Source organism: Leucoraja erinacea, chromosome 4 (genome assembly GCF_028641065.1).
Source record: "Leucoraja erinacea ecotype New England chromosome 4, Leri_hhj_1, whole genome shotgun sequence".
Taxonomy (NCBI): Eukaryota; Metazoa; Chordata; class Chondrichthyes; order Rajiformes; family Rajidae; genus Leucoraja; species Leucoraja erinaceus.
The window spans coordinates 2,628,237-2,647,178 of record NC_073380.1 but is presented as its reverse complement, the minus strand read 5'-3'; the positions used below and the strand labels follow the sequence as shown (position 1 = coordinate 2,647,178).

The 18,942-nt window shown below is 46.8% G+C and overlaps 1 protein-coding gene across 1 annotated transcript in view; it reads left to right on the top strand.

Moving 5' to 3' along the window:
* sspo (SCO-spondin) overlaps window positions 1-18,435 on the top strand; it is a 214,785-nt gene extending 196,350 nt beyond the window's left edge. The window contains 5 exon segments of the mRNA XM_055633417.1: window positions 4,416-4,511; window positions 9,638-9,698; window positions 11,835-11,965; window positions 15,512-15,662; window positions 18,123-18,435. Coding sequence (XP_055489392.1) covers window positions 4,416-4,511; window positions 9,638-9,698; window positions 11,835-11,965; window positions 15,512-15,662; window positions 18,123-18,145 — 462 coding nt within the window. The 3' untranslated portion in view covers window positions 18,146-18,435.
* The last annotated feature ends 507 nt before the right edge of the window (window positions 18,436-18,942 follow it).

Here is an 18,942-nt window from a genome sequence, read left to right as displayed (position 1 = left end):
GAAGGTAGCCGGTTCAAATCCCGCTTGGAGTGCATACTGTCGTTGTGTCCTTGGGCAAGACACTTCACCCACCTTTGCCTGTGTGTAATGGAATGTAATTACGGCGGCAGGCGCGGGCACACCGCGACGCCCTGTGTCTCCCTTTCAAGGGAGATGCTAAAAATGCATTTCGTTGTCTCTGTACTGTACACTGACAATGACAATTAATTGAATCATTTCATTTTCATTTTTCATAATATCTCAGAAATAGCTTCAGTGGGCAATTTCATAGGCCTATCAAAATGACCTGCATGTGTTATCAAAGGTACACAAAAATGCTGGAGAAACTCAGCGGGTGCAGCAGCATCTATGGAGCAAAGGAAATAGGCAACGTTTCGTGCTGAAACCCTTCTTCTGACTGAACCATTCACATTTTACCATAGATGCTGCTGCAACCGCTGAGTTTCTCCAGCATTTTTGTGTACCTTCGATTTTCTAGCATCTGCAGTTCCTTCTTGAACACAACTGCATGTTTTATCAATGCTTGTCGTTTAGCTTGTTGTAATTCTTGATAATGCAGAGGCCTAAACTGCACAGCTGGAAAAGCAGCCACACACTTGCCAATCAACCTGGTTACTTGTCTAACATAGAAGCATAGAACATAGAAATTAGGTGCAGGAGTAGGCCATTCGGCCCTTCGAGCCTGCACCGCCATTCAATATGATCATGGCTGATCATCCAACTCAGTATCCCGTACCTGCCTTCTCTCCATACCCCCTGATCCCCTTAGCCACAAGGGCCACATCTAAACTCCCTCTTAAATATAGCCAATGAACTGGCCTCAACTACCCTCTGTGGCAGAGAGTTCCAGAGATTCACCACTCTCTGTGTGAAAAAAGTTCTTCTCATCTCGGTTTTAAAGATTTCCCCCTTTATCCTTAAGCTGTGACCCCTTGTCCTGGACTTCCCTAACATCGGGAACAATCTATCTGCATCTAGCCTGTCCAACCCCTTAAGAATTTTGTTAGTTTCTATAAGATCCTCTCTCAATCTCCTAAATTCTAGAGAGTATAAACCAAGTCTATCCAGTCTTTCTTCATAAGACAGTCCTGACATCCCAGGAATCAGTCTGGTGAACCGTCTCTGCACTCCCTCTATGGCAATAATGTCCTTCCTCAGATTTGGAGACCAAAACTGTATGCAATACTCCAGGTGTGGTCTCACCAAGACCCTGTACAACTGCAGTAGAACCTCCCTGCTCCTATACTCAAATCCTTTTGCAATGAAAGCTAACATACCATTCGCTTGCTTTACTGCCTGCTGCACCTGCATGCCTACCTTCAATGACTGGTGTACCATGACACCCAGGTCTCGCTGCATCTCCCCCTTTCCCAATCGGCCACCATTTAGATAATATTGGTCTAATTGAAGGTAGTTGTTTCTCTAGCAGCTTGACACACTCTTCAATTAACTGCTGCCTTTTATCACTTGGCAGAGTCACTAGCATCTGATCTGAGTTAATGGTGAACCCCAAGTAATCAATCACTGGTGTTAATTTGGACTTCTCTGGGTGGATAACGAACCCCAATTGTTCAAAAGTGATTTTATCAGCTGACTGATGATTCAGCTGCCTCCCGATTGTTTCCTACAATAAAAATGTCATCCAAATAGGCCATTACCACATGACCCTTAGTTCGGAGTAAGCCAAGAATTGGTTTTAACAATTTGGTATACAATCTCGGAGCTGAGGTTAAACCATTAGGCAAAGCTTTGAATTGCCACAATTGATCCATCCAGCTAAACTTCAAAAATCTCCTATCATCCCAATGAACAGACACTGAGTAATAAGCATCCTTGAGATCTATGCTTGCCATATAACGGGTTGAGGCTTGTTAGGTCTAGAATGATTCTACACCCCCCCTTCTTTTTTAGCTTTTGGAAATATACTTGACACAAACTGATGGGCTTGCTGAACCATTTCCTCAATTACACCTTTTTTACACAAATTCTCAAGTTCAGCCTGTATTAGTATATTCTCTTTGTGTGAAAACACGAGTGTCCGATATGGGACATGCTGAATGGGTAGACACACAGTAGGGCAGAATTCAATCTGAACCCTCTATACTACCCAACAGAAAAGGGTCTGATGTTATCTCTTGCCATTCTTTGAGAAACAAGTGTAACCTGCCCCCAACTTGGACATCTTCACCACTTAACTTACTTCCTGGAAGAGCTTCATCTCTTATCTGCACATTAGCTGGCTGGGCTTGCTGCCTCCGGCCCCTCGTTGGGAACGTCATCTTAGCCTTAGTGCCTGTAGCTGGATACCAGGGTCGTGAGGTGGTAAATGAACGACTCGTTCCCTCACCAGTCCCTGTGAATGCTCCCCGTCGATAAGTGAAAAACCTTTTCCCCATTTGGCCAGTTGATGGCATTTTTATGAGACCGACTGTTTTCGCCTCCTCGTCCAGTTCCTTTACTCTCTTAGCAAGGTTCTCCCCGAACAACAAATTGGGCAACTGGACATTATTCGGCTTGCATAACGCCGCAAATTTCGGGTGAATAACTGGACCTATGGCACTTTTCCTGAGGCCGTTAATCTCAAATTGTGCACTACAGAAGAGTCCCAGAGCATCCTGTCGTGCCCCGATCCAATATTCTGGAAAATCCCTGCTGCTAACAATTTGAGCACTCTCTGCACCTTCAGTTCCTGTGCTCGAGCTCACTCCATAACCCCCATTTGGCCCCCTGCTGTCTTTGGGGACAAAATATAATCTTCCTGACCCGGCTCACCCTGGTTCTGCAGCCTTGCAACCATCTGCTGAGACATCCATCACCTGTTGACCACGTCTTTAGCAACTTCTCCAACTTGGGAGCAAGCTCTCTCCTGGAAGTAGGCCCGACTTGACTGGGCCTGACAGACTACATACGGCAAGCCTCCGCAGCTCTCAGGCAACGAGTCTGGTCTCGCAAGCCCCCCTGCTTGTGACAGTATGGCGCAAGGTTCTCTCGGTCTTCCATTAACTCGGGTCTCGAGCTGGTCTGTGAAGAGCAAGAATAATTCGAGGCACTGGTGGTTGCCAGCTCATCCCCCAATGTGCGGCTGAACCCTTCTTCACAAAGCCACTCCCCGTGACTCCAAAGTAAAATCTTTGGGACACGTGGGAAACATGGCCGCACTGCAAATATGACGGCTCTTTCATGGCTCTTTCCAGCAGCTGGAAACCTGAGATTCTTGTGAAAGGTGGCTGTCACACACATGAGTACATTACATGGCTGATCATCCCCAATCAGGCCCCGTTTCTGCCTTCAAGTTCCGCTATCATTATTGTTAAAACTTGCTGAGGATGTACTTGGAGTGTTGTGTTCGGTTTCCGTCATCCTGCTATAGGAAGGATGTCATTAAGCTGGAAAGAGTGCAGAGACGATTCACAAGAAGGTTGCCAGGACTCCGAGGCCTGACCTATAGGAACAGGAAGAACATTCTATGACTTTATTCCTAGCAGTGCAAGAGGCATGAGACGTGATCTTATTGAGGTGTATACAATAATGAGGGGGGAAAGAGTGAAAGCACAAAGAATTTTTCCCATGATAGAAGAATCAAGAACTCATGCATAGGTTAAATTCACCTATGATCCCACCATTGGTGGGTAATGATGAATCTGTGGAGAGGAGGGAGATTGAAAATCTGATTGAATAGTGCCAGAATCCTCCTCTCAACACCAGCAAACCACACAACTGATTACTGACTTCAGGAACTTATTGACTTTGGACGGGGATTATGATAGAAAAGGATAGTTTTCATGGGACATCTTGGTCAACATGGACGAGTTGGGCCGATGGGCCTGTTTCTGTGCTGTGTGATTCTGTTACTTCTTTTTGCCAAACACTTTACCTCCCCTTCCCACACTGACCTCCCTGTCCTGTGCCTCCTCCATTGTCAGAGTGAGGCCAAATGCAAATTGGAGGAACACCACCTCGTATTTCGCTTCGGGTACCTTGCAACCCAGTGGTATAAATATTGATTTTTCTGACTTCAAGTAACCCTTGCATTCCCTCTCTCTCCGTCCCTCCCCCACCGTAGTCATTGTACTAGTTTCACTGGCATCCTGGTGAGTTGTTTTTCATCCAGGTAACTGGTTTTCATCGAGCCCACAGCTAACAATGGACTGCTTCTTTGATCATCTTTACTTTTTTTCATATCTTTCATTTCTTTGTTCTATACCTCTCTGTATCACCGTCTATATCTGTCGCTCCCCTTTCCCCGGACTCTCTGTCTGAAGAAGGGTCTCGACCCGTTGGGTCACTCCAGCATTTTGTGCCTATCTTCCCTTAACTCTCTCTGTTTTGCAAGCAGTCTGTCTCCACCTGTTATTCTCCGATACATTGCCATGTTTCATTTGTGATGGGGAGTAACAGTCTTGCTTCTCTTGCAGCCAGGGTACGAATGGGCAGATGGTTGTGAACAGTGTCGATGTCTCAATGGAAGAAAGGTTTGTTCTGCTGGGTGTCCACCACTATACTGCCTTGAGGTAAGAAAATGTCCCGTTCTCATTCTGTTCATTTATTGAATTGTTTGTATATGTATGATGTTATCTACGATGACTGTGTTTACAGGCCTGTTATGCTGCTGCAAGTAAAACTGTAATTGTCCCATTTTTTGGAACTGATGACCATTAAACCCCCTTGATGCAGAACCTTTCCTCTGGCTTCTCCTTCCACTCCTCTTTCCTCCTTGTGGAGTCATTGGAGTGTGGCGGTGCCTAACGCAGCGGCTCGACTGCAGTCCGTCTGTTTTTTTAATTTTGTCTCGTTAAATGTATGTTTTTGATTCTAGTTTTTATTATTTTTTAGTTGTGTATATGTGGGTGGTGGGGGGAGAACTGTTTAATCTCTTCCCTGTACGGGGGATCCGACGTTTTCCCTGTCGGGTCTCCGGTGTCATTGGGCCTAACATCGTGGAGCCAGTGGTGGCCTCCAACCAGAACTAACCTGAGGGCTCCAGTCGCGGAGCCTGCGGACCCGACATCGCGGAGCTGGCCGACTTCGGAGAGTGGAGAGCTGTGGTGGCGCGCGGCTACGACCCGACTTCGGAGCTTCGGAGGCTCCGGCCGCAGGCCCGGTGGACAGGAACATCGGGAGCTCGCAGGTCCCTGGTGGGAGACCGCTTTTCGAAGCTCCCGCAACCACAACTCCTCCCGCGGGACTCACGGGGGCTTTAGCATCGTGAGCCCCAGTCGCCTCGACGTTGCAGTTGGACTGCTGGACCGCAGGAGAAGAAGAAAAGGAAGAGATAAGACTTTTACCTTCCATCACAGTGAGGAGATGCTGGAGATTCACTGTGAACTGTGATGATTGTGTAAATTGTGTTAATGTGTTTGTCCTGGGTTTTTTTGGTATTGTAAGTGACTAGGAATGCATGGCAAACCTGCAGTTTGAATGCCAATAAAAGTGGATAAATGTATAGGGAGAGAACAGATATGTCACTTTGGTAGCAAAATTCAAAGTAGGAACTAGGGAGAGATTATCTAAATGCATGTTCAGTTGGGAAAAGGGGAAGTACAATGAAATATTAAGGGTAAAACTGCTCATCGTATTTTCACTGAGGGGAAGATCATAGAAGGAACTGAGGCAGAGCAGATGTGGTGTTTTAGACCATGTATGAATTAACGAAGAAGAGGAATGTGTGTTTTTAAACCACGTAAATGTGTATAAACATAGAAAACAGTGCAGGAGTAGGCCATTTTGGTCCCTTCGAGCCTGCACCGCCATTCAATATGATCAGGGCTGATCGTAGGTTCACCAGTATCCTGTACCTGCCTTCTCTCCATACCCCCTGATCCCTTTAGCGACAAGGGCCACATCTATACTCCCTCTTTTAAATATAGCCAATGGGGATGGCCTCAACATACCTTATTAAGGCAGGGACGTTCCAGGCAGGATTCACCACTCCCGATGTTGGGGTAGTCCGAACCAGGGGTAACAGTTTAAGAATAAGGGTAAGCTTTTAGAACGGAGATGAGTTAACACACTTTTTCTCACCGAGGCCCTTGCGCGGATATTTGCGTTTTCGGTACTCACAGGTGACTTCCCGAAGAGCTGGGGTGGCTCTGAAAGTTGCGGTTATCTGGGAAGGGGGGAGCAGGCAGGATGGGTGGGTTTGAGAAGCAGGATCAGACAGGATCAGATGAAAAGGTGTTGGAGTAACTCAGCAGGGTGGGCTGCATCACTGCAGAGATTGAATGAGTGATGTTTCGAGTCGAGACACTTCGTCTTCACCCTGATCTCACTGTGCTCCAAGTTCTTCTCTTTCGTGAAAACAAATGCAAAGTATCCATTTCCACGTATTGTGTCGGGTAGCTTCTCCGTTTCTCTGTGGCCAGTCACGAGCTGCAGGGTCAGGCAGGGTAAACTAATGTGTCTAATCACATGCGTTTTTAATGATTTTGGTGACAATGTAGGGCATTGGATGGTTAGTAGTTTGTAACAAGGTGACACCAAGGCTTGGCTGGAACGTAACATCACATCGAACCAAGGTGAGCTAGCCATTTGGACTCAAAATTGGTTTGAAGGCAGGAATCAAAGGGTAGTTAGAGCATAGAAGAGCAAATGCACAGGAACAGCCCCGTCAATGTCTGGAAACCGCACATGAAACCTAAACCAAACCAGATTTGCCCCCACCCAAGGTTTCCATATCTCTCCAGGTTTTTGTGCATATCCATACCTGCTATCCAAAACCTAAAACTCCAACTACATGTATCCACGTCCGGGAACCGCACGGCAACCATGGGTGGGGCGCAAACACTCCAGAGGTTTCCGTTCACATTTCCTAAGTTAAACAGGGGCCCTCAGAATGCTAGTTTGAAGTGTTGCACCTTGTTAAACCAGGACTTTAACTTGCACAGTAACATTACTCCCTGGAGAGTGTATCTGTACAGAGATCTGGGAGTACAGTACAATGGTTCCCTCGAACTGGGATCACGCCACAAACAAAACTGTTCACTCTACCTCCTACACGTGACATTGAGTACAAAGTTGGGACACCTCATGATCAGCTGTAACTTAAGGCTATCGCTCTGGCATACATTTGGGCCTGTGTAAAAGTGGATGACGTGTCTATAGGATTGATAATTTTATATACTTCCACAGTCTCAGGTCTACAACCAGAGGCGTACCAGAGGGAGCAATCCAACTTCTTCCTGTAGTAATATGTTCGTACTGGAACAAGCATTCTAGTAACAGGAGCTGTAGAAGCGGGTACAAAGCCAACTTTCTTCCTGTAATGGACAGGCCAGAATGGATAGCCAAGCTTTGGAGCAATTTGGGCCAAATGCAGGCAAATGGGAATAGGTCAGAATTGGTCGGCTTTTTCAGAATGCCCCGACCACATGACAAGCATACCACATGGGATCTTTCCAACTCTATCTTCTTGTGTTGCCACTTTCAGGGAGCTATGGATTTATCTACGTTTATGCTCTTCAAGAGCCCCAACACTACCTCCTTCTTAGTCTAATGTTATCCCATTTTTTAAGGAAGGCAGGAGAGAGAAAACAGGGAATTATAGACCAGTTAGCCTGACATCGGTGCTGGGGAAGTAGACTATTATCTAAATGGTGGCCGATTGGGAAAGGGGGAGATGCAGCGAGACCTGGGTGTTATGGTACACCAGTCATTGAAGGTAGGCATGCAGGTGCAGCAGGCAGTAAAGAAAGCGAATGGTATGTTGGCTTTCATAGCAAAAGGATTTGAGTATAGGAGCAGGGAGGTTCTACTGCATTTGTACAGGGTCTTGGTGAGACCACACCTGGAGTATTGCGTACAGGTTTGGTCTCCAAATCTGAGGAAGGACATTATTGCCATAGAGGGAGTGCAGAGAAGGTTCACCAGACTGATTCCTGGGATGTCAGGACTGTCTTATGAAGAAAGACTAGACAGACTTGGTTTATACTCTCTAGAATTTGGGAGATTGAGAGAGGATCTTATAGAAACTTACAAAATTCTTAAGGGGTTGGACAGGCTAGATGCAGGAAGATTGTTCCCGATGTTGGGGAAGTCCAGGACAAGGGGTCACAGCTTAAGGATAAGGGGGAAATCCTTTAAAACCGAGATGAGGAGAACTTTTTTTACACAGAGAGTGGTGAATCTCTGGAACTCTCTGCCACAGAGGGTAGTTAAGGCCAGTTCATTGGCTATATTTAAGAGGGAGTTAGATGTAGCCCTTGTGGCTAAGGGGATCAGAGGGTATGGAGAGAAGGCAGGTACGGGAAACTGAGTTGGATGATCAGCCATGATCATACTGAATGGCGGTGCAGGCTCGAAGGGCCGAATGGCCTACTCCTGCACCTAATTTCTATGTTTCTATGTTTCTATGTTTCCATCTAACACTAATCCTACATTAAGATTCTCTTCACATTCCCATCAACACTCCGATTCAACCACTCAGAGATGGGGCAATTTGCAACAGTTTTTAGTTTAATCACACAATGTGGGAATAATGCAGGAAAAAGGAGTTGAGATGGGAGATGAGAGAAGATAAATAGAACAGCAAGTTCAAGGAGGCAGGTGAGCCAGTCTTGTGCTAATTCTGATGGTCTGATGAATAGTCTCGAGTGAGGTGGCTGTCCAATTCACTGGATGTGTTCAAGAGAGAGTTAGTCAGTTAGATATAACTGTTAGGGCTAACGGAATCAAGGGATATGGGGAGAAAGCAGGAACAGGGTACTGATTCCGGAAGAAGGGTTTCGGCCCGAAACGTTGCCTATTTCCTTCGCTCCATTGATGCTGCTGCACCCGCTGAGTTTCTCCAGCATTTTTGTGTACCTACTGATTCAGGATGATCTGCCATGATCATATAACCATATAACAATTACAGCACGGAAACAGGCCATCTCGACCCTTCTAGTCCGTGCTGAACACGTATTCTCCCCTAGTCCCATACACCTGCGTTCAGACCATAACCCTCCATTCCTTTCCCGTCCATATAATTATCCAATTTATTTTTAAATAAAAACGAACCTGCCTCCACCACCTTCACTGGAAGCTCATTCCACACAGCCACCACTCTCTGAGTAAAGAAGTTCCCCCTCATGTTACCCCTAAACTTCTGTCCCTTAATTCTCAAGTCATGTCCTCTTGTTTGAATTTTCCCTACTCTCAGTGGGAAAAGCTTATCCACGTCAACTCTGTCTATCCCTCTCATCATTTTAAAGACCTCTATCAAGTCCCCCCTTAACCTTCTGCACTCCAAAGAATAAAGCCCTAACTTGTTCAATCTTTCTCTGTAACTTAGTTGCTGAAACCCAGGCAACATTCTAGTAAATCTCCTCTGATCATATTGATTATATTGAATGGAGGTGCTGGCTCAGGGTTGAATGGCCTACTCCTGCACCTATTTTCTATGTTTCTCAGCTTCTAAACAGCTGTGAGTCTCGTCTGGAACGAGAGCAGGGCATCAGGTGTACATGCCCGCTCCTGTCATTCACAATTGGAAAGGTGGCAGCCACTAGCACAGTGTGGCACAGTAGACTTTGGACAGGATTACTCCAGCAACAAGCTACCAGACACATTGGACGAATGGTTTTCACTGTGACTCTCTGGTTCAACAGTACTGAACACTGTTTAAAGCATTGAGTAAAATACATTGTTTTGATGATTTCAGGGCTATGTGAAAGTAGTGGATCCTGGGCAATGTTGTCCTGTCTGCAGAAAGGAAGTGCCTGGTAAGTTAAACCAGCAAATAAAAATATATGTAACAGGATGATACAGCAAAACACTGCTGCAGTGACAGATTTTATATCATCTCAAGGATTTAGTCCTCAGTCACTTTAATTGATGACCGTGGATCAGAAGGTAATCGATACGCACGCACGAGACATTCAATGCCGTCGATAGATAAATCTTCCTAAAACAGTCTCTTGATGAATAGTTTCTTTATTGTAGAAGTAAAAACAGTAAGATAATTCATAAAAGCTTCTTCTTGTAGAAGTACATTTCAATCACACTCATGGTGATGCTCGTGCATGGTCAAAACGATCTCTCTTCCCGATCTTCATCAAACTAAACTGAACTCCTTGGGAATCTGCGCCAGAATCCCAGCAGCAAACCACACCTCAGACTACGTATAAATCCCACCCACATAATTACAGGCAGATACAATTTAATGGCAACTGGTTTTAGTTATCACATACCAAGTTAAGCTAAATGGCTACTACACTGACCATCAACCCATGGCCATCATCAAAGACCCCTTCACACTAATCCCACATCAATATTCTCTTCACATTCCCATCAACATCCCCAATTCTACAACTCACTCACAAACTTGGGGCAATTTGCAACAATCATTTACATGGGACTAAATTGGAGCAGGCATTGAAAAGCCCAAATAGTCACAATGAGAATGTGCAAACTCCACATCGTCAGCACCTGGGTCACTGGAGCAGCAAGAAAGACAGCTCTACTGCCTGTGACACTGCACATCTTTTCCCCTGCCCCTTGCTCTCCCCTTTCCCTATATCCGTGTTTGATGTTTCTCTGGCACAGATTTTCTCCCACCATCTTGGGGCGACACGGTGTCGCAGCAGTAGTGTTGCTGCCTCACAGCGCCAGAGACCCGGGTTCAATCCTGACTACGGATGCTGTCTGTACGGAGTTTGTACATTCTCCCCGTGACCGCGTGGATTTTCTCAGGGTGCTGCGGTTTACTCCCACGCTCTAAACACGCACAGGTTTGTAGGTTAATTGACTTCAGTAATAATTGTAAATTGTTCCCAGTGTGGAGTATTGTGTTAGTGCACAGGGATCACTAGTCAGCACAGATTCTGCGCTGTATCTCGTAACTAAACAAATCTTTTTGTTCCTATGTCTGTCTGCTCTTCTCATCTCCTGTTTCCTCTCTGTCTGCCTTCACTCAGTTTCTTTCTCACTCTCTACTTCTCTACATAAACCATAGAACAGTACAGTACAGGAACAGGCCTCTCAGCCCACCGCGTTCATGTCAAGCATGATGCCTGCACATGATCTATGCCCCTCCATTCCCTATATATCCATATATCTATCTGAAAGCCTCTTCCACCCTGGTAGAAAGGTACTGGCTGTTTACCCTATCTATACCTCTCATCATTTTATACACTTCCATTGGGTCTCTCCTTCAGAACCAATGTTCCATTGAAAACAATTCAGCTTTGTCTAACCTCTCCCTATAGATAATAGATCTCCAACCCAGGCAGCATTCTGGCAAAACTCTTATGCACCCTCCCTAAAGCCTCACTTGCTTCCTGTAATGGGCGACCAGAACTGCCACAGTTGAGCCTAACCAAAGTCCTGTAGAGTTGCAACTAGACTTCCTGACTCTTGTACTCAATGCCCCGACCAATGAAGGCAAACATACCCTATGCTTTATTTACCACTCTATCTACTTGTGTTGCCACTTTCAGGTGCTATGGACATGGACAATAGACAATAGACAATAGGTGCAGGAGTAGGCCATTTGGCCCTTCGAGCCAGCACCGCCATTCAATGTGATCATAGCTGACCATCCCAAATCAGTACCCCGTTCCTGCCTTCTCCCCACATCCCCTGACTCCCTACTTTTAAAAGCCCTATCTAGCTCTCTCTTGAAAGCATCCAGAGAACCGTCCTCTGAGGCAGAGAATTCCACAGACTCACCACTCTGTGAACCAAAAGATTCCTGTATACATCAATGCTGTTAAGGCCCTTGCCATTAACTGCAGACTTTCCCCTTGCATTGCTGGCATTCCCATTCTCTATATCTCTTTCTCTCTGCCTCACCCTCTCTTTTAATTCTCAGATCTTAGTCCTGACATATTTTGTAACTATATAATCTCCATTGCTAGATGATTCCTCCACAATGTGTCTACGTTACACCGAAATGCGGAACATATCCAAGGGTCATTGCCGGCTGGAGAACGTGCTGGTCAACTCCTGCACCGGGAGCTGCCTGTCCCAAGTTCAAGTCATCCCAGAGGTAAGGACTCTCGGTAAAGTTTGGGATAGAGGAGACTCTAGTAATGATAGAAGGAGCACAAGAATATAGATACTGGATCTACAGCAATAAAAGGAACTCAGCGGTTCTGGCAGCATCTGTGGAGGGATTGGACATCAACATTTCAGATCAAGACCCTTCATCTAGCCTGGTGGAGTGGACAAGAGAGGGGTGGGCAAGAGTTGGCAAGGGATGCAGGTGGATGCATATGAGGAGGTAAGGGTTCTGGTGAGAGGGGGAAGGGTGGAGATAGTGACCGAGGCTGGGAGATAATGAGTGGGGAACACAAGGCTGCAGATTCTGGAAACTGATGGGAAAGGAAGGTGAGGAGTGGAACCAAATAATGGTGGGAGTGGGAAGGCCAAAGGGAGGGGAGGGGTGGGGTGAGCTATAGATGTGGATCACGTGGAAGCAATGTGTGGCTGATGAGCATGTTCATTAGTAATAGAAACAGAATTGGGCCATTCGGCCCATCAAGTCTACTCTGCCAGTCAATCACGGCTGATCTATCTTTTCCTCTCAACCCTATTCTCCTGCCTTCTCCCCGTAACCTCGGATAGAGTAGGTGCGGGGAGAGGAAAGGAACAAGGTGGAAGTGGGCTGCGCGTACTCTGGGAAGAAGGATTGTGTGGGAGGACTAGGGTAGATAGGGTGAGAGGGCAAGGTGACCTGAAATTGTTCATGTTGATGGTGTGTAGACCACTCGTGTGGAATATGAGGTGTTGTTCCTCTAACTTGGAGACAGCCAAAACAGACAGGTCAGTGTGAGAATGCAAAGGGAATTTAAAATAGATGGCAACTGGGAAATTTAGGTGGCCATTGTGAACTGAGGTGGTAAAGAAGGCATTTGGCATGCATGCCTTAATTCATCAGGGGATTGAGTACGAGTTGCAGTTGTTGGTGAGGCCGCACTTGGGAGTATCGTGAGCAGTTCTGGTCACGCTGCTATAGGAAGGATGCCATTTTAGTAAGTAAGTTGGTTTTAGTTAGTTTATTGGCATGACTTAAACTGGAAAGAATGCAAAGAAATGGTGGTGGAGAGAGGCGATTCGTTGCAGGATACGTCCATTCACGTACAGGAAGATGCAGCTGGCAGCCATGAGCACTAGAGAAACATTTAAATGCCCAAACAAATTTACGATCGTCCACCGAACCCGATGGATTCAGTAGGCCTGACCCCCAGCACCTGGAAGTGTCAGGGAGGCCTCCATTGTACCAAGTGTGGACTCTGGGGAGACTGAAGCCTTGGGGCATGCGCCCCCCGACATCCTCCGGGTTCACTCACTGGACAACAAGAAAGACCCATGAGAAAGGCCACTGTATCGGAAGCACTGTATCGAGGAACTGCTGTGTACTGTTTCACAGAGACGGTGCCTCACCCCCAACTCTCTGAACCCCATGTTTCTCCATCCGCTGCGTGGACAGCACGTTGACGTCAGGGGTCTGCCTCTTGTCCAATTCCTGCTCCTCCCGACAGGGAACATCTAGAGTTCTCCACCGCCATCCTGACTTCTATCCACAACCCTCCTCAGGCAGATGTCAAACTAACACTTGAGGAATTGGGAGCCATGATCCACAGGCCCAATATGTCAATCCCAACGCCTTCAACGTTAATGTGGACACTTCGACCAAGCCAGTTTGTGGTGGTATCTGCCAAACTTCCATCAACACCTGAGGGCCCAAACCACTTGACCACTGCTACACCATCAGGAACACTCACCACTCCATCCCACACACACACACACGCACGCACGCACACACACACACATTCTCTCTTACCGCCAGGCAGTGTGTCAGGTGTGAAGGCAACAGGGACTGAAGAGCACAGAACCAACACAAGCCTGCGGCCTGCTACTCGGGGAAAATACCCTTTTATTGTGACTCTTTACTTCACGTCAGCCAACTACATCTAGGTCAGTATCTTCGTCACCAATCTCCTGTTATTAACTAATGTTGGAAGCTAATATGGGAATCATATAAGCTTTTTGAAAGGTCACATATTCCACGTTCTTCCTCATGTACTTTGTTTGTTACATCCTAAATAAAATGCAGTAAAGAGTTGTGTTGTGCACGTCTAGGTTGTTCAGTGCTCTCAATGTTTTCTCTGCTGTTACAACAGACTCTGCCATTGATCCCCCTACTGATGGGCTGATCAATCTTTAATTCCTTGTTATCTCTCTCCCTCTTTGTTTCCCCCTCTCTTCCCTGTGTCCCACATGGATGGGCATTCACTTCTTCCACAATCCTGCCCCCCCCCCCCCCCCCCCCCCCCTTTCCCCTTCTGCCTCACCATCCCATTCCACCTACATCCTTCCTTCAGGCTTTACATTTCACATTCATCTCCTCATCTCACTGCCATTTGTCTTTTTGTGTCTGGCCTATTGTTTAGCCGATCAAACCCCCGTCTCACCTGTATTTATGTGGTCTCCATTATTTAATGTAAGAGACCCTGTTTTTGTGAGACTGACCTTTGGTTACACTAATCTTTATGTCTCTTCCCACGTCTGTGGAAGCTTTCAGTCGGTTTGGTTCTGATGGAGTGTGATGGTGGCCGATTAGGAAAAGGGGAGATGCAACGAGACCTGGGTGTCATGGTACACCAGTCATTGAAAGTAGGCATGCAGGTGCAGCAGGCAGTGAAGAAAGCGAATGGTATGTTAGCATTCATAGCAAAAGGATTTGAGTATAGGAGCAGGGAGGTTCTACTGCAGTTGTACAGGGTCTTGGTGAGACCACACCTGGAGTATTGCATACAGTTTTGGTCTCCAAATCTGAGGAAAGACATTCTTGCCATAGAGGGAGTACAGAGAAGGTTCACCAGACTGATTCCTGGGATGTCAGGACTTTCATATGAAGAAAGACTGGATAGACTCGGCTTGTATTCTCTAGAATTTAGGAGATTGAGGGGGAATCTTATAGAAACTTACAAAATTCTTAAGGGGTTGGACAGGCTAGATGCAGGAAGATTGTTCCCGATGTTGGGGAAGTCCAGAACAAGGGGTCACAGTTTGAGGATAAGGGGGAAATCCTTTAGGACCGAGATGAGAAAAACATTTTTCACACAGAGAGTGGTGAATCTCAGGAACTCTCTGCCACAGAGGGTAGTTGAGGCCAGTTCATTGGCTATATTTAAGAGGGAGTTAGATGTGGCCCTTGTGGCTAAAGGGATCAGAGGGTATGGGGAGAAGGCAGGTACGGGATACTAAGTTGGATGATCAGCCATGATCATATTGAATGGCGGTGCAGGCTCGAAGGGCCGAATGGCCTACTCCTGCACCTGTTTTCTATGTTTCTACATTTCTATGTGATGGACAGTACCTACTAGGTACCATAACGCTCATGGCTGCCTGATAAGGTGGACTCTGTCGACCCAGTGCAGTAACACAGTGTATATCTGGTAAACTAGAGGTTGATGTCTGATAGTTGAAGACTAGCCTCCCTGCTACCAACGGATTGATGCTGTCTCTGTTCTTGGTTATTTGCAGAATGTGCTCTGGGTTAGTGTGATTTGCGGTGATTCTGTTGCAGGAGCCATACCTACAGAGCCAGTGTGAGTGCTGCAGTTACCGCCTGCACCCCGACAACCCTGTGCAGTTCATCAACTTGCAGTGTGAGAACGGAGACGTGGAATCCATCGTTCTGCCAGTTATTCACAGCTGCGAGTGTAGCAGTTGCCAAGGTCAGTCTGTGTCAACCTATCTTCAAACCATCAGAGGTTAATAACATTTTGCAAAGTTATGATAATGAGAATGAATTTACACAAAGGCAATAGGTAACAATAATAATTCTGGCCTCAAAATAATGAAGAGATATAAAGGTTGGGAGCAGCATGCTGGTGCAGTAGTTAGTCCTGTTCCTGACCTCTCTGAAGGGCATTGACTGGGTGAATACATTTACCCAGGGCAGGGGAATCAAGAACGAGAGTCCATAGTTTCAAGATGAGAGGGGAATGATATAATAGGAACCTCAGGGGCAAGCCATTCATACAGAGGGCGGCGGGTATATGGAACCAGCTGCCAGAGGAGGTAGTTAAGGCAGTCATTATGCCGTTATACTGGAAAGAGGGCAGAGATCCATGAGGACGTTGCCAAGACACGAAGGCCTGGTCTGTACGGAGAGGTTGGGCAGGCGAGGACTTATGTGTATAGAATAATGACGGGAATTGAAAGGGTGAAGGTACAGTCTTTTACCCAGAGTTTAGGAATCAACAACCATATAACAATTACAGCACGGAAACAGGCCATCTCGGCCCTACAAGTCCGTGCCGAACAACTTATTCTCCCCTAGTCCCATCTACCTGCACTCAGACCATAACCCTCCATTCCCTTCTCATCCATATGCCTATCCAATTTATTTTTCAATGATACCAACGAACCTGCCTCCACCACTTCCACTGGAAGCTCATTCCACACCGCTACCACTCTCTGAGTAAAGAAGTTCCCCCTCATGTTACCCCTAAACTTCTGTCCCTTAATTCTGAAGTCATGTCCTCTTGTTTGTATCTTCCCTATTCTCAGTGGGAAAAGCTTGTCCACGTCAACTCTGTCTATCCCTCTCATCATTTTAAAGACCTCTATCAAGTCCCCCCCTTAACCTTCTGCGCTCCAGAGACATAGGTTTCAGGTGAGAGGAGAAAGATTTAATAGGAACCCGAGGGGCAGCTTTAATCACAGAGGATTGTGGGTGGATGGAATGAGCTGCCAGAGGAAGGAGTTGAGGGGTATTATAACAACATTTAAAAGGCATTTGGACAGGTACATATATATGTAGGAAATGTTTAGAGCAATATTATGGGCAAATGATGCAAGCTTGGATGGGTATTTTTGTCACCATGGATGAGTTGGGCCGAAGGGCCTGTTTCCATGCCGTATGGCTCCAGCACTCTACATACTTACAATGAGTAAGCACATGGTTTTAATATGTGCATGGAACTCAGCACACCTCCATCCCCCACCAGCGGGCAGCATCTGTGGAGTGAATGGACAGACGTTTTGTTCCTTGACCTCACTATCTCCATCGCAGGGGACCGACTTCTGACCGACATACACTATAAACCCACTGACTCCCATGGCTATCTGCACTACATTTCTTCCCACCCTGCTTCCTGTAAGGACTACATCCCCTACTCCCAATTCCTCCGTCTACGTTGCATCTGCTCAAAGGGTGAGGCGTTCCACACCAGGGCATCTGAAATGTCCTCGCTCTTCAGGGAACGGGGTTCCCCTCCTCCACCATAGATGAGGCTCGCACCAGGGTCTCTTCCATACCCCGCAACACTGCTCTCTCTCCCCATCCCCGCACTCACAACAAGGGCAGAGTCGCCCTAGTCCTCACCTTTCACTTCACCAGCCGTCACATACAAATAATCCTCCGTCAGTTTCGCCACCTCCAACGTGACCCCCACCACTCGCCACATCTTCCCATCTCCCCCTATGTCTGCCTTCCGCAAAGACCGCTCCCTCCGCAACTCCCTTGTCAATTCTTCCCTTCCCTCCCGCACCACCCCCGTCCCGGGCACTTTCCGTTGCAACTGCAAGAGATGCTACACTTGTCCCTTTACCTCCCCCCTCGACTCCATTCAAGGACTCAAGCAGTCGTTCCAGGTGCGACAGAGGTTCACCTGCATCTCCTCCAACCTCACCTATTGCATCCGCTGCTCTAGATGTCAGCAGATCTATATCGGTGAGACCAAACTGAGGTTAGGCGATCGTTTCCCCAAACACCTCCGCTCGGTCCGCATTAACCATCCTGACCTCCCGGTGGCTCAGCACTTCAACTCCCCTTTCCATTCCGTATCCGACCTCTCTGTCCTGGGTCTCCTCCATGGCCAGAGCGAGCAACACTGGAAATTGAAGGAACAGCACCTCGTATTCCGCTTGGGTAGTCTGCATCCTGGGGGTATGAACATTGAATTCTCCCTATTTTGTTAGCCCTTGCTGCCTCCTCCCCTTCCCCAGCCCTCGGGCTCCTCCGCCTTTTTCCTTTCTTCTCTCCGCCACCCCCCACCCCTCATCAGTCTGAAGAAGGGTTTCGGCCCGAAACGTTGCCTATTTCCTTCACTCCATAGATGCTGCTGCACCCGCTGAGTTTCTCCAGCACTTTTGTGTACCTTTACTGAATGCTTATTCCTTTATTTCAGGTGGAGACTTCAGCAGACGATGATGTTATTGCCAATGGTTGTTGGCATTGGCTTCCACACAAAGATTCATGGATATTTCCATTCTCTCGTTTAAATGAGGATTTTTTTTTAGGAGAGATTACGTAGAAGATCTGCAAAATTTGTCAAATGTCTTTGTTTTTAAACTGAGCGGAGAGCTCATTGTTAAAATCTGTGTAGTTTTAAATAAACTGGTTTGAACCGTTTGCCTCGGATTCCTTTGGTTATTATTTGAGACAGCGACAGGGCATTCACACTCTGAGATATGGGGCCTCTGGGACCAAGCACCTTCCAACCCATGAGAACTCTCTCAGGACCTGTGGAAGTGTACAATCTGGCAGCTAACATAGAAACATAGAAATTAGGTGCAGGAGTAGGCCATTCGGCCCTTCGAGCCTGCACCACCATTCAATATGATCATGGCTGATCATCCAACTCAGTATCCCATCCCTGCCTTTTCTCCATACCCCCTGATCCCTTTAGCCACAAGGGCCACATCTAACTCCCTCTTAAATATAGCCAATGAACTGGCCTCAACTACCCTCTGTGGCAGAGAATTCCAGAGATTCACCACTCTCTGTGTGAAAAATGTTTTCCTCATCTCGGTCCTAAAAGATTTCCCCCTTATCCTTAAACTGTGACCCCTTGTTCTGGACTTCCCCAACATCGGGAAAATCTTCCTGCATCTAGCGATCCTGCATCTAACGATCCCACATCTCCAGTGCCACCACTTTCAAGACCTTGGGTTGAGGGTAGTCCTGTCCTGGGAACATAATAATAATGTTCTGGTGACTTATCCCTA